Here is a 23,055-nt window from a genome sequence, read left to right as displayed (position 1 = left end):
GAACACCCATGCCTTCAGCCGAGACCAGCGGCCCTCAGTCACCTGGCTCATCCGGCCACAACTGCCCTTTGCACAGGTTTTAGTTGGGCTCTTGTGTCCCTGCCCCCACAATGGGGTGTGATCTCTCACTCCTGCCGGAGACAGGAGAGCTCTCGACGCCTTGGTTTGGAGAGCTGAGGTAAGGGAGGTGTGCAGTCTGTGGGCTGGCTCTCCGTACTGTACCGACGACACTCACCCATCAGCAGGCCACTCATCTTCTCATAAATGTTCTCTTCATCCTCTTGCCCCTGGGAGGGTTCGAGCCACTTCCCATTCTGGTTCTCCACCATCTGCGTTGACTCCTGTGGAGGATCATCAAAAGGTTTGTATCTGGCTCTGATGTGGAAGCTGCCTCGTCTTTAACAGCTTAGCCCAGGCCTTGGGCCTCCCCTCCACACCAGCAGGGTGGTGAAGGGAGCTTTGAACACTGTCTTTCATAAACTCAGTGACTATAAACGTTGGGAGGTTATCCTGCAGTTGTGCAGGGCACTGGTGAGGCTGCACTTGGAGTACCGTGTTCAGCACTGGTCATCCTTCTAGGAAATGTTATTAAACCGGACAGAATGCAGCAAAGATTTACAAGGATGGTGCCTGACTTATAGGGAGAGATTAGACAAGCTAGGACTTCATTCCTTAAAGTACAGCAAGCCGAGAGCAATCTCTTAGAGGTGTATAAAATCAAGAGGGGCATAGATAGGGTAAATGCAGTCCCCGAGTTGGGGAATCAAAAACAGGAGGACACAGTTCTAAGGTGAGAGAAGAAAGATTTAATATGCACTTAAGGAAAAATGTGTTTTTTTTTAAACACAAAGGGTGGAGTCCATCTAGAATGAGCTGCCGAAGTGGTACAGTAACAATCTTTAAAAGAACAGTTGGATGGGTACACAGATTGGAAAAGTTTAGAAGGTTATGGGCCTGTGGTGAACCACATATACCTGTCTGGACACGCCCCCCCCCCCCCCCACTGACTGCTCCTGTGGCTCCTCCCACGGACCCTGGTATAAAGGCGATTGGGGACACCGCCCTGGCCTCAGCCTCCAGGATGTAGCATGGTGGTCAATTGCTGCTTGTTCTTTCTTCCAGCCAAAAGCCAATATCTCACCTCATGTCTCAGAGAGTTATTGATGGTGCATCAGGGCCAGATACTGGTGAATAGGACTACCCAGGAAGGAGAATATTGGTCAATAAGCACCAGTTAGGCCAAGAGGCTTGTTTCCACTGTCACGGCTGCAATCCCACTGTGTTAAACTGCCTGTCACCCTTTATCCCTCATTCATCAAGTACCCCTCTCCCTCTGCGTTATTACATTCAAAAACTCTGCTTCTACCACCCTTAGAGGGAGAGTTCCAACTATACATCTGAGACAGAACATTGCATTTTGTCAAGCAGGCAAAGCCTGACCTTTAAATAGTGACTCCAAGTTTGTAGTTCCCCCACATGATGGAATGCCCTCCACAGCAACTCTGTCAAAATGCATTTCACACACTTCCAAACTCTCTGTTCAGCCCAGCCCACTGACGTGGGCTGTCTCAGTCCTGCCCATACAGGTGACAGTGCAGTGAACCCTCCCTGAAGTTCTCTCAGTGCAGTAACATCCCTCCCTATATAAGGATACTGTCACAGCACACGGTATAATGTAAACGGGAGATTCTGCAGACGCTGGAAATCCAGAGCAACACACATGAAATGCTGGAGGAACTCAACAGATCAGGTAGTATCTATAGAGAGGAATAAAGAGTCAATGTTGCGGGCCGAGATCATTCATCAGATTTCATCAGCATCTCCCCATAGATGTTTCCTGACCTGCTGAGTTCCTCCAGCATTGTGTGTGTGTGTGTTGCACAGCACACAGTACTCCAGATGTGGTCTCACCACCACCTTGTATAACCCAGGCATCCCCTCCCAACATTTATACTCAAGTCAGCCTTAGTCTATCATGTCAATGCATCCTCAGCCCTCACCACCCCTCCTCCCCCCCCTCCTTGCATTCAGCCTTTCTCAACTCCTCCAGTCCCCAACCCACTCCGGCATCCTAATGGGACCAGAAGTTCAGGTGAGAGTGAGGGGGGCTGGGAGAGTAAGGGCATGGATAGGAGGAGGAGAACTGAGGGAGTGGATAGTGGGGGAGCAAAGTATGTGGGAAGTAAGGGTAACAAGCGGTGGATGTAGGGAGTGTAAAGCATTTAATATTTAAGTAATATTTGAGTAATATTGTAAATGTATTGTTTGATTAAGCATTCTTTGTTTACACAATTCATTAAGGATTATATGTAAAAGTATGTGAATGATATCCGTCATTATGGCACCACGACTAGATGAGTGCCTAACTAAATAAAAACAAAGTACTGTAGACACATTTGAGTTGCAGCCAGGAATGAAAATTGGCATACTGCTAAGCAGAAACCTGCCTGGCCAAACAAATCATGTTACCATTATAGCAGGGCTCACTTACACCAGGCAAAACTTGCATTATAAGACCATAAGACAAAGGAGCAGAAGTCGGCCATTTGGCCCATCGAGTCTGCTCCGCCATTTCATCATGAGCTGATCCAATCTCCCCTTTAGTCCCGTTCCCCTGCCTTCCCACCATAACCTTTGATGCCCTGGCTACTCAGATACTATCAATCTCTGCCTTAAATACACCCAATGACCCGGCCTCCACTGCCGCCTGTGGCAACAAATTCCATTGATTCACCACCCTCTGGCTAAAAATTTTTTTTCACATCTCTGTTCTGTATGGGCGCCCTGCAATCCTCAAGTCATGTCCTCTCATACTGGACTCCCGTACCATGGGAAACAACTTTGCCACATCCACTCTGTCCATGCCTTTCAACATTCAAAATGTTTCTTTGAGGTCCCCCCTCATTCTTCTAAACTCCAAGGAGTACAGTCCAAGAGTGGTCGAATGTTCCTCATATGTTAACCCTCTCATTCCCGGAATCATTCTAGTGAATCTTCTTCGAATCCTCTCCAATGTCAGCACATCCTTTCTTAAATAAGGAGCCCAAAACTGTACGCAGTATACCAAGGGAGGTCTTACCAGTGCCTTACAGAGCCTCAACATCACATCCCTGCTCCTATACTCTACTCCTCTAGAATTGAATGCCAACATTGCATTCACCTTCTTCAACACTGACTCAGTGATGCACCATCAATAACTCTCTCTGAGACATAAAGGCAAGATATCGGCTTTTATTGACTGGAAGAAGGAACACGCAGTGGTTGACCACCATACTGCATCCTGGAGACTGAGGGCCGGGCTCAGGCCTCAATCGCCTTTATACAGGGGTCTGTGGGAGGAGCCACGGTCTGTGGGAGGAGCCACAGGAGCAGTCAGCAGGGGGCGTGTCCAGACAGGTATATGTAGTTCACCACACTCAGCCTGGAGGTTAACCTTAAGGGTATCCTGCACGAGGACTCCCAAGTCCCATTGCATCTCAGAACTTTGAATTCTCTCCCCATTTAAGTAATAGTCTGCCCGTTTATTTCTTCTACCAAAGTGCATGACCGTACACTTCCCGACATTGTAATTCATTTGCCACTTCTTTGCCCATTCTCCCAATCTATCCAAGTCTCTCTGCAGACTCTCTGTTTCCTCAGCACTACCGGCCCCTCCACCTATCTTTGTATCATCAGCAAACTTAGCCACAAAGCCATCTATTCCATAATCCAAATCGTTGTTATACAATGTAAAAAGATGCGGCCCCAACACAGACCCCTGTGGAACACCACTGGTAACTGGCAGCCAACCAGAATGGGATCCCTTTATTCCCACTCTCTGTTTCCTGCCAATCAACCAAAGCTCTATCCACGTTGCATCAAATGCAACAAAGTAGGACACGTACGAAGTACATGTCAGGTAGACAAAAATAAATGGACTGCACAGAGAAAAGAAAAGGATAAAAAGTCAAGTTCCAGTTTCAAAAAGAGCACTGATCTGCTTGTTGCTGAGGAAAAATATCTGATAATGATGAGAGTGACACAGGACAGGGGAGCCTTGAGATTATGAAAACTCATAAAACATTATGAAAACTAACAAGAGACAAGCAATGTGATTTACACCAGAAGTGAGCATTAAATTAATTAAAATGGAATTGGACACTGACTCGGCTGTTTCAGTCATCCCATAAAATGTGGTTGAGAGGCATTTCAAAGATACTGAACTGAAGCCTGCAGATATTCAACTAAGAACTTATAATGGAGAAAAGATGTCTCCTGTGGTATTGACATTTGTAACGGTGAAGTACAACAACTAACAAGCCACTTTGGGCTTGTATGTGGTAAAAACAGGAGGGCCAACATTGTGGGGCCTTGATTGGCGGAGGCAACTATAATTTGATTGGAGATCCATCCACCATTTGCATGCCCCATCCCCAGCAAAGCAGCTAACTGAAAGTGAATTAAGAAAGGTACTGGATGATACCACAACAGTGTTCAAGGATATTCCTGGAAAACTCAAACACATCAAGGGTAAAATAGTGTTAAATGTAAATGCTGAATCCAAGTTTTACAAAGCCCATCTGGAACCTTATACGATCCATGATAAAGTAGCCAGTGAGCCAATGAGCTAGATCGCATGGAGGCTGAAGAAGTTCTTTCCAAGTTTGAATGGACCCCATGAGCAATACCAGTGAATGGGGTGGGGGGGGGGGGTCCTAGTAGCCAAGAAGGATGGGTATGTCAGAAACTGTGGAGAATTTACTGTCACAGTCAACCCAGTTCTAATAGTCAATCAATTCCCTCTGACCAGGTTAGAGGAGGTCTTTGCAAACCTTTCTGGAGGAAAAACACTTCAGCAAAGTAGATGTAGCTGAGTCCTACCTACAGATGGAGATGGAAGAAGAGTTCATAGTATTTCTCACCATGAATATGTACAAAGGGCTTTATCGCTATAATTGTTATTTTTGAAGTCGTGTCTGCACCTGCAGGCTGGCAGAAGCTATGGAACGGGTGTTGTAAGGTTACCCAGGCGCTCAGAGTTACCTGGATGACAGTGTTGTTACCAGTAGGAATGACTAGGAACATCTCCCAAATCTCAAGGCAATGTTTAAAAAGATTAGATAATTATGGGCACAGAGCACGATGGTTCAGGTGTGAATTCTTTAAACCAAGCATCATTCATTATGGTCACGCTACCAACACATAAGTGTGCTGAGAATACTGAAGCAGTGGTGGATGCTTCAAGGCCAAAGAATGTGTCACAGTTATGGTCAATTTTAGGAGTTTCAAATACAGTAACAAGTTCCTGCCAAACCTGGCTGCTGTGCTCCAGACTTCGTCTCATTACTACAGATCAGGAAGAACTGGAACTAAACAAAGCAGTGTGAGGTGAATGGTGATGTCGGCCACTGTATTCACACATCATGATCCATGTTGTCCAGTGAAGCCTGCCTGTGATCCCTCTCCTTATGGGACAGGTGCAGTCATGTCACATGTTATAAGTGATAGAAGTGAACTTTACATCACATTCTCTTACAAAGATTACGCTCTGATTGACAGATGAGTCTGGTTTGGGGTTGAAAACATTTCAACCAGTCCTTGCATGGAAGAGAATTTACCCTCGTTACTGATCATCAGCCACCAGTGTCCATTTTCAATCTACAGAAGGGTGTTCCACTGACAGCAGCAGCACCAGTGCAGAGATGGCCTCTGTTTCTTGGAGGACACAATTACAAGAGCGGATTCAAGAGGACGACTAATCATGGAAATGTTGATGGGTTGTCCCATTTACCCTTGGAACAAGAAATACATGAAAAGTTTATAATAGAGGATACTGACACAAATCAAAAGTGTCTCTGTTACTGCAGAGATGATCCAAAGAGAAACTAGAAACTACATGGCCACACAAATTGGTTGGAATGTACGGCAAAAACTAAAGTTCTCCCAATTTTACCAGCATTGACATTTGTTGTCTCATCCAAGCTGAGAGCCAAAGAGTTGGAGGAGCTACAAGCTGGTCATCTCAGCACGGTCAAAATGAAAGCATTGGCTCAAAGGATTATCTGGTGACCAACAGAGCAAGTTGTTTGCCAGGCACCGTTCAGGATGCCAACACGTCCAGGAGAAGCCAAGAGCAACGCTTCTCTATCGCTGAGAATGGACTGTACTGCCTTGGCAGAGGAATCATGTGGATTTTGCCAGAGCATTCATGGGCACAAATTTCTTGGTAGTAGTGGATGCAACTACAGTACAACGAGGCCAGAAATAATCCCAACAGCCTCGCACATTGTTAATGTATTGAGAGGCCTCTTCTCAAGGACTGGTGTTCCAGAACACTTAGTCAGCGACAATGGACCGCAGTTTATCGTGGAACAGTTTCACTCTTTCCGGAAGATGAACAGAATAAGACGTGTTATATCTGCACTGTACCACCCAGTTACAAATGGCTTGATGGAAAGGTTTGAGAGTCTAAAGAATACAATGTCAGCAGAATGCACTACACTGATACTAAATCAGAAACTTGCCAATTTCCTCCTTGTGTATCGCAATGCAGCATACTCCACAAGCAACAACTCGCCACCTATGCAGTTCCTGGGTCATCCCTTGCGCTCACACTTGGATCTCCTCAAACCCACTCTCAGAAGGACGAACAGCTGAGGCAAATTGAGGGTTCCTCAAACAAGGAGGCTTGATGTTTCACTCTTGGACAAGCAGTCCTGGTGGCGGACTGCAGAGGTGATCAAAAGTGGGTACTTGGAACGATTAAGGACAGAACTGGACCCCTCTCCTGCACTGTGGAGATAGTGTCTGGTGTCATTTGGAGGCAACACATTGATCAGTTGAGGAAACCAGAGTCAATTGTTAGAAAAGAAAGGTGCCCAGAGATGTTAGATCTACTTCCTGCAGTCCCAGAGTCAATTCCTACAATCACCACGGAGGAAGCCCCAGAACCCGAGATTGTTTCACAGCCACAAGTCTCACTTGCCAGACAGAGTGATCCCGCTTGTCAGGAAAGACTTTATCCCACAAAATAAGAAATCCTCTACAGCAATGAAATCTTTAGGTCTGAATGGGGCAATTTAAAGTTTATTGTGCTGAGGATGTCTATGTAGTAGTTGTATTATACATATAACATCCGCCATATAGACATCAACTGCATGGTAAATTTGTATGTGCATGTATGTATTTATAGTTTTTATATTTTTTCACCCCTTATGGGTGGTGTGTACAGTACATGTATTTTTCTCTCAAACTAGGGTCCTCTACCAGAGTCTGGGAGCTTGAGGGTTCGGTGCAGTATCCTTGCTGCTCCTAGTAGTGTGTTCTTCTGCACCGAGATCTCAGATGTTGTTCCTGGGATTTGTTGGAGCCACCCTCCCAGTCCAGGCGTCACACTCCAAGTGCTCCTATCACCACCAAGATTACTCGCTTTAACCCTCCACATCCTTTCTATCTGCTCTTTCAAGCCCTGGTATTTCTCCAGCTTCTCATATTCTTTCTTCCTGACGTTACTGTCATTCGGGATTGCCACATCTATTACTATCACTTTCTTCTGCTCCTTGTCCAGTATTACTATATCTGGCTGGTGGGCCAGTACCTGTTCATCAGTCTGTATTTGGAAGTCCCAAAGGATCTTGGCTCTATCATTCTCTGCTACCTTCTCAAGTGTTTCCCATTTGGACATGGGAGTGTCCAATCCATACTCAGGACTGATGTTCCTGTACACAATTCCTGCAACTTGGTTGTGCTGTTTGGTGTATGCTGTCCCTGCCTGCATCTTGCACCCTGCTACCATGTGCTGGATGGTTTCAGTGGATTCCCTGCACAGTCTGTATCTTGGGTCTTGTCTGGGGTGAGAGGGCCCTGCTTCTATTGCTCTTGTGCTCAGTGCCTGTTCCTGTGCAGCCCTGAGCAGTGACTCTGTGCTGTCCCTCAGCCCTGCCACTTCCACCCATGGGTAGGACTTTCTGATGTCAGCCACCTCTGATACCTGGCGATGGTACATCCCGTGCAGTGGCTTGTCCACTTCCATGTCCCCTGCCTGCCGTCCGAGGTATTCTCCTAGCAGGTCATCCTTGAAGCCACCTTCCTGACATACTCATAGACATATCACTTTTCTTCCAGGACTGTGGCCTTGACACTTCAAAGTCCCTGGCCTTTTTTCTGGTGGGTGTATGGTAGTCGCTCAACATTGGACTTTGGATGGAATTCAGAATTAGAATCAGAATCTGGTTTATTATCACTGGCATGTGACATGAAATTTGTTAACTTAGCAGCAGCAATTCAATGCAATACATAATCAAACAGAGAGTGAGAGAGAAAAAAATTAAAAAAATAAGGCATAATAAACAAGTAAATTAATTACATATATTGAATAAGTTATTTTTTTTAAATGTGCAGAAACAGAAATACTGTATATTAAAAAGAGTGAGGTAGTGTCCAAATCTTCAAAGTCCATTTAGAAATCAGATGACAGAGGGGAAGAAGTTGTTCCTGAATCACTGAGTGTGTGCTTTCAGGCTTCTGTACCTCCTACCTGATGGTAACAGTGAGAAAAGGGCATGCCCTGGGTGCTGGAGGTCCTTAATAATGGACGCTGCCTTCCTGAGACTCCGCTTCCTAAAGATGTCCTGGATACTTTGTAGGCTAGTGCCCAAGATGGAGCTGACTAGATTTACAACCTTCTGCAGTTTCTCCATATATTGCTAGTAACTTCCACATCTTGATGTCAGCGGCTTCCAGTTTGTTCCTTAGCCAGCACACTATTGCGGCTGGGTATCTGATGACTGGTAGCCTTAATGTGTTGATGGCTGTGATCTTGTTCTTCCTGTTCAGCTGGCCTTTTAGGACTTGTCTCACTCTTTGGAGGAATTTGGATGTCACAGCCTTCCTTGTGTCCCCATCATGGCTTCCACGCATCCACAGAATCCCCAGGTATCTGTAGCTTCCTGTACATCTGGTATGTGGCCTCCAGGTGACTCGGAGATGAGCTTGCCTCTTTTCACTACCATCCGGCTGCACTTTTCCAGTCCAAATGACATCCCGATGTCTCCGCTGTACACCCTTGTCAGGTGGACTACTGAGTCAATGTCTCTCTCGCTTCTGGCAGACAGCTTAATGTCGTCCATTACAGGAGGTGGCTGATGGTCTCTCCACTCCTGAACCTGGACACATGTCCACTCTCTGAGATGATCTGGCTGAGAGGGGTCAGGCCTTTGCAGAACAGCAGTGGGGAGAGTGCATCACCTGGTATATTCCACGTCTGACGGTCACTTGTGCTATTGGCTTTGAGTTAACTTCTAGCATTGTCTTCCAACAGCCCATTGAGTTCTTGATGAAGGTCCTTAGTGTCTTGTTGACCGTGTACAGAGACAGGCATTCCAGGATCCATGTGTGGGGCATTGAGTCGTATGTTTTCTGGTCATGGATCCAGGCTGCGTTTAGGTTGGTTTGCCTGGTCTTTGAGTCTCGTATGACTGTTTTGTCTATCAGTAGTTGGTGCTTGGAGTCTTTGGTTCCATCACCAATCCCCTCTGAGCAGGTCAGGAACTTACACACATGTTCCTTCAGCTTGGCGGCTTTCTAGTACACATATTACCGGAGAGCAAGATATTATATTTTTGAGCTGAGATGCATTCTATATTGGAGTTTATAACTAAGCAGGGAGTACAGTAGTGTATTAATATTTCTGTAATATTGTAAATATATTGTTTAATTAAGCATTCTTTTTGTTTACATTGTTCATTATGGGTTATATGTAAAAGTACATGAATGGCATATGTTATTATGCCACCACATCACATGTGAGTACCTCACTAAAGTCAAATGGAGTAATCCCTTGTCCATTCATCCCCCCCATCCCTCCCCACCGACCTCCCTCCGGACACTCATCCCTGCAAACGGAAGAAGTGCTACACCTGCCCCCACACTTCTTCCCTCACCACCATCCCAGGTCCCAGACAGTCCTTTCAGGTGAGGCACCACTTCACCTGCGAGTCAACTGGGGTGATATACTGTATCTGGTGCTCCCGATGTGGCCATTTATACATTGGGGAGACCCGCCGCAGACTGGGAGACCATTTCGCCGAACACCGGTGCACAGTCCTCCAGCAGTGGCGGGATCTCCCTGTGGCCACACACTTCAATTCCACAGACCACTCCCACTCCGGCATGTCTGTCCAAGGCTTCCTCTACCGTCAAGATGAGGCTATGCGCAGGTCGATGGAGCAATACCTTATCTCCCGCCTAGGTGGCCTCCTTCCTGCCGGCATGAACATCCAACTCACTGACCTCCGTTGATACCCCTGCCCCCCCTTACCCCATCCCTATCTACAATTTTAGTCTGGTTCTCTTTCTCTCTCTTTCCCCCCTCACTATAATCTCTCCCCCCAGCCCTACCTTTCTTTCTCTTTTATTTCCTATAATTCTCCACCTTCCCCCAGCCCATTTCCCTCCAGCCTATCACTTCCCAGCTCTCTACTTTATCCCTCCCCCCACTTCTTATCCCCTCTCCACCATCCCATGTTACTTCACTCCTGATGAAGGGTTTCGGCCCGAAACGTCGTCACTACCTCCTCCCACAGATGCTGTCTGGCCTGCTGAGTTCTGCCAGCATTTTGTGTTTTTAATCAAATGGAGTGTGCCTGTTTTTCCGGGATCCTATGGTTTTCTTTCAATTAATTTATGGAGTTGCAAAGTGACAAGGTAATTTTAAAAAGAACTCGAGATGACTACTTACCTGCTGAAATACCACAAGACTTTCCAGGCAAAAACAAAGCACAGAACATTTCTTTTTCTTTGGGGGGGGGGTGAGATATTCGAGTTAAAAAAGGGGGGGCAGGAAACAGAAGAAAATCATGGGTTCATAAACAGTAAGTACCAGGTAATAATTTGAGGAGTGGGGGTTGTGGAGTGGTGGACATGGGGAGTGGGGGACGTAGGGTGTGGGGGCTGGAGAGTGGCTGTTGTGGGGAGTGGGGATTGGGGAGTGGCGGACGTGGAGATTGGGGAATGGCGGATGTGGGGAGTGGCGGACGTGGGGAGAGGGGACGTAGGGTGTGGGGGCTGGAGAGTGGCTGATGTGGGGTGTAGGGTTTGTGGTGTGGCAGACGTGGAGAGTTGGGGTTGTGGAGTGCTAGACATGGGGAGTGGGGGACATAGGGTGTGGGGGCTGGAGAGTGGCAGATGTGGGGAGTAGAGTTTGTGGAGTGGCAGACGTGGGGAGTGGGGATTGGGGAGTGGCAGACGAGGGGATTGGGGAGTGGCGGATGTGGGGAGTGGGGGACGTAGGGTGTGGGGGCTGGAGAGTGGCAGATGAGGAGAGTAGGGTTTGTGGAGTGGCAGACGTGGGGAGTGGGATTTGGGGTGGTGGACATGGGGGTGGGGGTTGTGGAGTGGCTGATGTGGGGAATGGGGGACATAGGGTGTGGGGGCTGGAGAGTGGCTGTTGTGGGGAGTGGGGATTGGGGAGTGGCGGACGTGGAGATTGGGGAATGGCGGATGTGGGGAGTGGCGGACGTGGGGAGAGGGGACGTAGGGTGTGGGGGCTGGAGAGTGGCTGATGTGGGGTGTAGGGTTTGTGGTGTGGCAGACGTGGAGAGTTGGGGTTGTGGAGTGCTAGACATGGGGAGTGGGGGACATAGGGTGTGGGGGCTGGAGAGTGGCAGATGTGGGGAGTAGGGTTTGTGGAGTGGCAGACGTGGGGATTGGGGAGTGGCGGATGTGGGGAGTGGGGGACGTAGGGTGTGGGGGCTGGAGAGTGGCAGATGAGGGGAGTAGGGTTTGTGGAGTGGCAGACGTGGGGAGTGGGGTTTAGGACGGTGGACATGGGGGTGGGGGTTGTGGAGTGGCTGATGTGGGGAGTGGGGGACATAGGGTGTGGGGGCTGGAGAGTGGCAGATGTGAGGAGTGAGGATTGGGGAGTGGCGGATGTGGAGATTGGGGAATGGCGGATGTGGGGAGTGGGGGTTGGGGAGTGGGGGACGTAGGGTGTGGGGGCTGGAGAGTGGCTGATGTGGGGTGTAGGGTTTGTGGTGTGGCAGACGTGGGGAGTTGGGGTTGTGGAGTGCTAGACATGGGGAGTGGGGGACATAGGGTGTGGGGGCTGGAGAGTGGCAGACGTGGGGATTGGGGAGTGGCAGACGTGGGGGCTGGAGAGTGGCGGATGTGGGGAGTGGCGGATGTGGGGACTGGGGATTGGGGAGTGGGGACTGGGGAGTGGCAGACATGGGGTTTGGGGAATTGTGGATGTGAGGTGTGGGAGCTGGAGAGTGAGAGCTAGGGAGTGACAGACATGAGGAGTGGGGATTGGGGGAGTGGTGGATGTGGGGACTGGGGAGTGGGGTTTGGGGAATGGTGGATATGAGGAGTGGGGGCTGGAGAGTGAGGGCTAGGGAGTGGCGGACGTGGGGATTGGGGTTTGGGGAGTGGCGGATGTGGGGAGTGGCAGATGTGGGGACTGGGGAGTGGTGGACATGGGGATTGGGGGAGTGGGGACTGGGGAGTGGCGGACATGGGGATTGGGGGAGTGGCGGATGTGGGGAGTGGTAGATGTGGGGTGTAGGGGCTAGTGAGTGGGGGCTGGCAAATGGCAGATGTGGGGATTGGGGAGAGGCAGATGTTGAGAGATGAAGTGGGAATAGTTAGAGGGGAGATGAGTGGGGGCTTTGGGGAGTGGAGGGTGGCTTGGGAGAGTAGAGTGCGTGGGTGGAGGGAGTGGTAGTTGTGGCTAGGAGGAGGGAATGGGGATAAGGTGCTGGGGTGCAATGTGTTGGGGGAGTGGGAGTACTGAGACGGAAAGAGGACTGGGGTGAGGGGGGTGGGAGGTGTGGGGTTGTGGGAGTGGGGGGATTGGGTCAGACTGGAGAGGCTGAGTGGCCTTTTGCTTGTGGGTGGGGATTTTGGTGGTCCTGCGTTCAGACCTTACTTTGGACAATAAGAAATTCACAGACATCCTTATTGGTCACTGGCCGTCATCAGCTCAACCCATCGTATCCGTGGCTACCGTTGCCTGGGAACTCACCTGCTGACTGGCTCTGGGGGTGACAGGGTCCTTGCACCCTCCCTCAAGAGGGAGCAGTTGGACTACCAGCTCAGTACACACACACACAAGCAGAAACATACTGCACACACAGACACACTCCAACAGACATACACAAACCCACAGACGCAGTCACAAAGGATCACCCACAAGCACGCAGACCAGGCAGGCTGACAGATGTACTCAGACAGACAGAATACATAAACAAACCCACAGACACAAAGAATCACCCACATAAACAGTGTGTGCACACTGCACACAAGCACACTCAAACTGACATTTACACCCACGAGCATGCATTAACACACACCAGGCCCACAGAGGAAGTCCGCCAATGGCAATGTTCAAATGTGTTCATGTGACAACTCCCAAAGCGGTAATCTCACTGACATGCAAATACTGCAACAGAAATAGAACAGGTCCAAACACAGCTAACAGGCTAACCTCAGTGCACAGAACAAAAAAAAGAGACCAAATTCAGCACACAGAGCGAACACAAACCCTCCCTTCTCCACCCTCTCTTAGCATACACCATCGCTTGGGGACATTCATGCCCCTCACTACCCACTCTATTTTGGACATCCCTATTTCCTTCATGTTTCCCCAACCCCGTCTGTCACTTAAATCAGGAACGCCTAGTTAGAGCACAAAAATACAGCAGAGGCAGAATTAGGCCATTCAGCCCATTGGGTATGCTCCACCATTTCATCACAGTTGATCCATTTTCCCTTTCAAACCCATTCTTCTGCTTTCTTCCCATAACCTTTCATGCCCTGACTAATGAAGAACCTGCCAACCTCTGCCTAAATACACCCAATGACTCGGCCTCCATACCCGCCCTTGTTAATGAATTCCACAGATTCACCACCATCTAGCTCAAGAAATTCCTCCTCACCTCTGTTCTAAATGGGGGACCCACTATTCTGAGGCTGTGCCCTCTGGTCCTAGACTCCCTCACCACAGGAAACATCCTCTCCATATCCACTCTACCTCAGCCCTTCTACGTTTGACCATTTGCTATGAGATCCCACCCTCATTCTTCTGTTCCAATGAGTTCAGGCCCTGAACCATCAAATGCTCCTCATATATTAACCCTTTCACTCCTAGAAGCATTCTCACGAACCTCCTCTGAACCCTCTCCAACGTCAGCACATCCTTTCTTATGCAAGGGGCCCAAAACTGCTCACAATACTCCAAGTGAAGTCTGACCAATGGCTTATGAAGCCTCAGCATTATATCCTTGCTTTTATATTCTAGTCTTCTCGACATGAATACTAACATTTTATTTGTCTTCTGACTCAACCAGCAAATTGACCTTTAGGGAGTCCTGCAGGAGGACTCCCAAGCCCCTTTGCACCTCGGGTTTTTTTAAATTTTTTACTCGCTTAGAGAATAGTTTACACTTCTATCGCTTCTACAAAGTGCATGACCATACACTTCCTGACAGTGTATTCCATCTGCCACTGATTTGTCCATTCCCCTATTGTCTCTATGTCCTTCTGCGGCCTCCTGCTTTCTCAATACTACCTGCCCTCCACCTACCTTCATATTGTTTGCAAACTTGACCACAAAGCCATCAATTCTGTCATCCAAACCACTGGCATATAATATAAAAAGAAGCAGTCCCAACACAGACCCCTACAGAAAACCACCAGTCACTGGCAGCCAACCAGGAAAGGTTCCTTTTGTTCCCACTCTTTGCCTCCTGTCATTCAGCCAATCCTTAATCCATGCTCCTATCTTGCTACGCAGCCTCATGTGCAGCATCTTGTCAAAAGCTTTTTGAAAATCCAAGTAGACAACATCCACCAATTCTATTTTGTCTATCCTGTTTGTTATTTCATCAAAGAATTCCAACAGCTTCGTCAGGCAAAATTTTCCCTTGAGGACACCATGCTATGGCCTTTTTTAAATCATGTGCCTCCATTAACCCTGAGACCTCATCCTTAACAATAGACTCCAGCATCTTAAGAACTACTGGGGTCAGGCTAACTGGTCTATAGTTTCCTTCCTTCTGACTCTCCCTTCTCGAAGCATGAAGTGACAATTTTCCAGTCCTCTGGTACCATGCCAGAATCTACTGATTTTTAAAAGATCGTTACTAATGCCTCCACAATTTCTTCAGCTACCTCTTTCACAACCCTGGGGCGTGAAGATAGATGCAGTTCATCTGCCATTTCCTTGTACCCCATTACTACCACTCTGGCATCATTTTCCAGTGGTCCGATATCTACTCTTGCCTCTCTTTTACTCTTTATATATCTGAAAAAAAATTCAGTATCCTCTTTGATATTATTGGCTAGCTTACCTTCATATTTCCTTTTTCCTCCTTATGGCTGTTTAGTTGCTTTGAAAAGCTTCCCAAGTCTTTAATTTCCCACAAATTTTGCTCAATTATATGTTTTCTTTTTGGCTTTTATGTTGCTTTTGAATCCTCTCATCAGCTACACTTGTGTCATGCTGCCTTTAGAATGCTTCTTGATAGATGTTTCTATCCTGCGCCTTCTGAATTGGTCCCAGAAACTCCAGCCCTTGGTGTTCTACCATTGTTCCTGCTAGTGTCCCCTTTCAATAAATTTTAGCCAGCTCCTCTCTCATGCCTCTATAATTCACTTTACTCCACTGTAATACTGATACGTCTGACTTTAGCTTTTCCCTCTCAAATTCCCAATCCAAAATAGCCTTTCCCCTCATGGGCTCAACCATAATCTGCTCTAAAAAGTCATCACGTGGGCACTCTACAAATTCTCTCTCTTGTTATCCAGCACCAACCTGCATATTGAAATCCCCCATGACTATATCACCCTTTTGACATACCTATTCTATTTCCTGTTGCAGTTTGTACCCCACATCCTGTTTACTGTTCAGAGGCATGTGTATAACTTCCATCATAATCTTTTTACCCTTGTAGTTTCTTCACTTTACCCATAAGGATTCTAACATCTTCCGATCCTATATCACCTCTTTATAATGATTTGATTTCTTTTTTTTTAACAACAAAGCCACACCACTCCTCTGCCCACCTGGCTGTTCTTTCGATACAATGGATGTTAAGCTCTCAATTGTGATCTTCTCTCAGCCTTGACTCAGTGATGCCCGCAAAGTCAAACATGCCAAAATCTAACTGCACTACAAGATCACCTACCTTATTCCAATTAGTTTAAATCCTCCCTCAACAGCTCTAGCAAATCTGTCCTCAAAGAAAACTGGTCCCTCTTGAGTTCAGGTGTAACACATCCCTTTTCGTACAGGTCATACCTTCCCCAGAAGAGATCCCGGTCATTCAGAAATCTGAAGTCCTTCCCCTGCACCAGTTTGTCAACCACTCATTCACCTGCCAAACCATGCTATTCTTACCCTCACTGGTAGGAAAAAGGAAGAGGCCCTGAAGAGAGATGTTTGGGAGTTAGGTAGGAAGTTGAAAAGTGGGACTTCCAGGGTTGTAATCTCTGGATTGCTGCCTGGGCCACCCACTTTTCAACTTCCTACCTAACTCCCAAACATCTCTCTTCAGGGCCTCTTCCTTTTTCCTACCTGTGTCACTGGTGTCAATATGTATCGAGACTTCTGACTGTTCACCTTTCCGGATGCCACGTACCTGATCCAAGACATCCCTGACCCTGGCATCTGGGAGACAACACACCATCTGGGTGTCTCTTTCAAGTCCACAGAATCTCATGTCTACTCCTCTAAATATGGGATCCCCTATCACTACTGCAGTTCTCTTTTCCCCCACTTCCCTTCGGCATCACAGGGCCAGACTCAGCACCCTAGACCCAGTTGCTGCGGCTCCTCTGGGTAGATCGTCCCCTTCCATGGTACCCAAAGCAGCATACTTATTATTGAGGGGAATGGCCACAAGTTTACCCTCCACCCTCCATTTCCTTTCCCTCTCCTGACAGTCACCCAGGCACATACTTGCCTCTTGCAATTAGAGATGACTACCTCGCTGAAGCCCCTTTCGATCGCCGCCTCATTCTCCTGTGCGAGCTGAAGGTCACTGAGCTGCTACTCCAGTTCCTTAACACACACTCTGAGGATCTGCAGCTCGGTGCACCTGGTGATGTGGTTATCCAGGAGGCCGGAGGCCTCCCAGAACTCTGACATCTCATACGACCCCAGCCCCTGAAGCCTTTCTCACTGCTCTAACAGCCAAAGAATGACGAAAATATTTATCAGACTCTTACCTCGCTCAAGCCTGTTGAGCCAAAGCCTCCCCACTCTAACACTGGTTCATTCCAGCTTGAATAATGGCTGCTCTGCTTGTCCCTACCTTATTTTTTATTTGCCCCTGCTAATGAACGTGATATGATTGGGCCTCTGGAAAAATCCAAAAGCCCGCAAACACTACTTTTTAAATTGCTCACTGCTACGTGTGTCTGGAGCACTGGAAAAAAAAGCTGATGGAAGATCAATGTGCTCACACATTCTGTCTGTCTCTCCCTCACCTGCTGAGAGTTCCCATATTTCCAGTGAGTGACCATCAGAACGTCGCCAGTGGTCATTCCATCCACTTGGTCAGAGGGGCCTTCCCCCTCTCACTGAACTCCAGTGAATCTAGCCACATCTCTACTGGTTCAGTCCTGTCTTTGTGTAGGGTTCTGTCAGACAATGGAGGTTTTGCTCATCCACCCAGAGTGGTCTCTCCTAAATGCTGATATTTTTCTCAATCAACAGAAGCAGCCCTACAACCAGCTTATGTTCCACTCTCTCTAACCCAGCTTGCTCACGTGCTCTGTGACATTCACAGTCAGACACGGGGGTGTAACCTAGAGGAAGGGCTGGTGATCATGTGGGGGAATCACAGTGCTGGTGTAGCAAGCACATGCACAGTAAGCTTCCAGAAAGTAAGTATTGGTGACAAAGAGAACTGATATATCCCAGAATGTGGGGAGGTTCCCTGGCCGCACTTTAATCCTCATTCACCGCTCTTTAAATAGACAATAGGTGTAGGAGAAGGCCATTTGGCCCTTCGAGCCAGCACCGCCATTCACTGTGATCATGGCTGATCATCCACAATCAGTACCCTGTTCCTGCCTTCTCCCCATATCCCTTGACTCCGATATCTTTGAGAGCTCTAACTAACTCTTTCTTGAAAGCATCCAGAGAATTGGCCTCCACTGCCTTCTGAGGCAGAGCATTCCATAGATCCACAACTCTCTGGGTGAAAAAGTTTTTCGTGAGCTCTGTTCTAAATGGCCTACCCCTTATACTTAAACTGCAGCCTCTGGTTCTGGACTCCCCCAACATCGGGAATATGTTTCCTGTCTCTAGTGTGTCCAATCACTTAATAATCTTATATGTTTCCATCAGATCCCCTCTCATCCTTCTAAATTCCAGTATATACAAGCCCAGTCGCTCCAATCTTTCAACATATGACAGTCCCACCATTCCGGGAATCAACCTCATGAATCTACGCTGCACTCCCTCAATAGCAAGAATGTCCTTCCTCAAATTTGGAGACCAAACCTGAACACAATACTCCAGGTGTGGTCTCACCAGGGCCCTGTACAACTGCAGAAGGACCTCTTTGCTCCTATACTCAACTCCCCTTGTTATGAAGGCCAACTTGCCATTAGCTTTCTTCACTGCCTGCTGTACCTGCATGCTTACTTTCAGTGACTGATGAACAAGGACACCTAGATCTCATTGTACTTCCCCTTTTCCTAACTTGACACCATTCAGAGATTAATCTGCCTTCCTGTTCTTGCCACCGAAGTGGATAACCTCACATTTATCCACATTAAACTGCATCTGCCATGCATCTGCCCACTCACCCAACCAGTCCAAGTCACCCTGCATTCTCCTAACATCCTCCTCATAGTTCACACTGCCACCCAGCTTTGTATCATCTGCAAATTTGCTAATGTTACTTTTAATTCCTTCATCTAAATCATTAAAGTATATTGTAAATAGCTACGGTCTCAGCATCGAGCCTTGAGGTACCCCACTAGTCACTAGTCTGAAAAGGACCCGTTAATCCCTACTCTGTTTCCTGTCTGCCAACAAATTTTCTATTCATGTTAGTAGCCTACCCCCAATACCATGTGCTCTAATTTTGCCCACTAATCTCCTATGTGGGACCTTATCAAAGACTTTCTGAAAGTCCAGGTACACCACATCCACTGGCTCTCCCTTGTCCATTTTCATAGTTACATCCTCAAAAAATATTAGAGTTTTAAAGCTAGAGTTCATGTGTGGAGGAAAGTTGTCCTTGGTCACCAGCACTGACCCACATATTGGAATAAGAACCAAGTGCACTGCTCTGACTGACTGACACCTGGATGTGGAGGGCACGCATCTGGTGTGGGATCTCCCTGAGCCATGCCCTGTAATCATCATTAGCTTCAGTGTGACCAGTTGCTCAGTCAGTGTGGTGACATCATTGGAACTGGACGCCGGTGATGTCCCCAAACAGACAGCTGAGCACCCAGATTTAGGATGGAGGTGGTCTGAGGTCACTGGTCCATCAAACCTATTGCAGCTGACCACAGGGTTGGACCAGGATGCCTTTGTCCGATTGACCTTGCTTCTGGTGTGAGAGGTGAAAGCAGCACTGAAGTAACTCACCATGAATCTATCCATCAGTTCGTGGATGTGCTGGAAGCCGTACCTCTTGGCCACCTCCCCCGGCCCCTCTCCGTGGCTGTTGAGGAGGGCTGAGGCTTGCTTTGCCCCAGGGCAGTCGAGGAGCAGGATGGTGAGGCGTTTCAACCCGTTCTTGGCGGCAAAGTGGAGCAATGTTGGACACTCATAATCCCCATCTGGAGAGACAGAGAGCAGCGAGGATTAGTGATTCTGGGTTCACTTCCTGAGATGCACTGTTCGATGGTGTACAAAGACCCTCACTAGCTCACTGCCCGGGGCAGACCAGGACTGGGCTACGCTCTGAAACTTGGAGGAGGTTGAGCTTGAAGAGGCCCAGACAGGGATTTTGGGTAGCCTGGGACAAAGGTGTCAACTGCTGTAAGGGTGGGGGTTTGAGGCAGAAACCACATTGGGTATTGTTTATTTATTTAATTAGTGATACGGCACAGTAACAGGCTTTTCTGGCCCCAAGAGCCCACACTGCCCAATTACACCCGTGTGGCTACTAACCCATATGTCTTTGGAGTGCCAGAGGAAGCCATAGCAGCCGAAGACAACCCATCCGATCACAGGGAGGATGTGCAAATTCTTTACAGAGAGTGCTGGAATTGTACAGCTGACACCAGGCCTCGAAAGTTCATCCCTCAACCACTTAGAGCACGAACCCAGTGATTCCTGTTCTAAGGACGTACATCTCCCCAGTGCATCAGTTCCCCAGAAAACCCGGGCATTCACCTTCCCAGTGCTGGCCCCCTGCCTCGCTGAGTAGGAGTCCTATGTCACAGCAAGAGCATTGTTTTCCCACACAGACTGAGTCACCCCTACATGCCACTTATCCCTGCTTAAGCTCCTGTCCTCCCCTCTCCCCATTGACCAATTAACTGGTTGCCTTTAGAATGTGGGGAGAAGCCGGAGTACTTGGAAGAAATCATCTCCCTTTCCCTACGTGATTATCCCATTCCCGCTGTCTCCCTTTCCCTTTGTGTTTATCCCATTCCCGCTGCCGCCCTCCATTGTTCCTGAGGACTTCTCAAGAGGTTTGACCTCAAGAACACGGGGCAGCCATCACTAAAAACCCTCACCATGACCTCCTCTTGCTTCTACCAGCAGGGAGGAGGGAGAGGAGTCTGAAAAGGCATATCCAATGATTCAGGAACAGCTTCTTCCCCTCCACCATCAGATTTCTGAATGGCCCATGAACACTCTTATTATTCCTATTTTTGCACTATTTATTTATTTTGTAACTTATAGTAATTATATGTCCTTGCATTGTACTGTTGCCGAAAAGCACCAAGTTTCACACCATACAAGGTAATGATAATAGACCTAATTCTGGTTGTGATCCTCATTATCAACCAACTCCACATTCCCCTGTTCCCTGAAGTTCAATCACTGCCTGCCTGCCTCTCTGCAGAAACAGTTCAGAGAGAGTTTGCAGAGTGTGTTTATTGAATCATTTTAGAGTGGCATCAAGTCTCAGTCTAACGCTGTCACACTTCGTCCAGTGGTTGCTGCATCTTGCAGCTGCGATCACAAATATTATTCATCTCCCAAACCAAGTGAGAAGTCGCTTAGAAGGATCAACGTGAGCCTTATGATCGGGGGACGATACCTAAAGCAAAATGCATCAGTCTTTTGTTTCATGAACCAGTGATAAATAAAGTGATATCTATCAAAGCCGACGTTGGTTATTAAAGGGAGATATCCTCTCTTGTATCCGTGTCAGTTCCGCGAACCTGTGTCATGTTAGTCCCTGCTCTCTCCACACAGCCCCCGGCTCACTGCCAGAGCAAGTTCTTTTAAGGATTTGCTCTGGCAGTGGGCCAACATGGAGTCAATGGGCCAAGTGGCTTCTGCTGTAACCATTCAGTCGTTTCGTGATCATCAATTTCCTGGTGTTGGTCCCTACTGATTCTGTTCCCATGGTGATAAACAGGAGCTCCCTGAAAAACACAATGTCCCCACAAGAAATGAACTGACGTTGACTCTCTGAGGAATGAAAATCAATGACAAATGATTTCTGGGATTCCTGGGATCATTCTCGGGAATCTTCTCTGAACGCTTGTCAATGTCAGTATATCCTTTCTAAAATAAGGAGCCCAAAACTGCACACAATACTCTAAGTGTGGTCGTACAAGTGCCTTATAGAGCTTCAACATCACATCCCTGCTCTTGTATTCTATACCTGTAGAAATGAATGCCATCATTGCATTTGCCTTCTGCACCACCAACTCAACCTGAATGTTAACCTTTAGGGTATCCTGCACAAGGACTCCTGTGTCCCTTTGCATCTCTGCATTTTGAATTCTCTCCCCATCTAAATAATAGTCTGCTGATTTATTTCTTCCACCAAAGTGCATGACCATACACTTTCCAACATTGTATTTCAATTGCCACTTCTTTGCCCATTCCCCTAAACCATCTAAGTCTCTCTGCAGGTTCTCTGTTTCCTCATCACTACCACCTATCAGCAGATTTAGTCACAAATCCATTAATCCCATAGTCCAAATCATTGACATACATCGTAAAAGCCAATACTGACCCTGTGGAACTCCACTGGTAAACGGCAGCCAGCCAGAATAGGATCCTTTTATTTTTTCTGCCAATCAGCCAATGTTCCACCCATGCTAGTAACTCCCCTGTTAATCTATGGGCTCTTATCTTGCTAAGCACCCTCTTGTGCAGCACCATATCAAAGGCCTTCTGAAAATCCAAGCACACCACATCTACTGCATCTCCTTTGTCTGCTCTGCTTGTAATTTCCTTGAAAAATTGCAGTAGATTAGTCAGGCAGGATTTTCCTTTCAGGAAACCATCCTGGCTTTGGCCTATCTTTTCACATGCCTCCAGGTACTCAGTAAACTCATCCCTAACAATCGATTCCAGCAACTTCCCTACCACTGATGTTAGGCTAACAGGTCTATAATTTCCTCTCTGCTGCCTCCCACCCTTCTTAAATAACATTTAACATTTAACAGTAACATCTGCAATTTTCCAGTTATCTGGTACAATGCCAGAATCTATTGATTCTTGAAAGATCATTGTTAATGCCTCTTCAATCTCTCCAGCTACTTCCTTCAGAACCGGAGGATGCATTCCATCAGGTCCAGAAGATTTACCCACCCTCAGTTCATTAGGTTTCCTGAGCATCTTCTCAGTTGTAATTTTCACTGCACTGCACTTCCCGGACACTCTTGAATGTCCGTTATACTACAGAGGTCTTCCACTGTGAAGACTGATGCAAAATACATGTTCCTCTGCCATCTCTGCATCTCTCATTACAATATCTCCAGCAAACACGGGTGAATCTGCAGATGCTGGAAATAAATAAAAACACAAAATGCTGGCAGAACTCAGCAGGCCCGACAGCATCTATTGGAGGAGGTAGTGAAGACGCTTCGGGCCGAAACCCTTCATCTGGAGTGGACGGCAATTAGAGATAAACAGAT

At 47.6% G+C, this 23,055-nt stretch overlaps 1 protein-coding gene across 1 annotated transcript in view; it reads right to left on the bottom strand.

Moving 5' to 3' along the window:
- LOC132391840 (B-cell scaffold protein with ankyrin repeats-like) overlaps positions 1-23,055 on the bottom strand; it is a 120,920-nt gene that overhangs the window by 10,335 nt on the left and 87,530 nt on the right. The window contains exons 7-8 of the mRNA XM_059965514.1: positions 19,589-19,782; positions 236-341 (exon numbers count right to left, since the gene is read on the bottom strand). Coding sequence (XP_059821497.1) covers positions 236-341; positions 19,589-19,782 — 300 coding nt within the window. The remainder of the gene's footprint in view (positions 1-235; positions 342-19,588; positions 19,783-23,055) is intronic.

This window comes from Hypanus sabinus, chromosome 3 (genome assembly GCF_030144855.1).
Source record: "Hypanus sabinus isolate sHypSab1 chromosome 3, sHypSab1.hap1, whole genome shotgun sequence".
NCBI lineage: Eukaryota > Metazoa > Chordata > Chondrichthyes > Myliobatiformes > Dasyatidae > Hypanus > Hypanus sabinus.
Note: the sequence above shows the minus strand (reverse complement) of the source record. Positions and strands in the feature narration are given on the sequence as shown.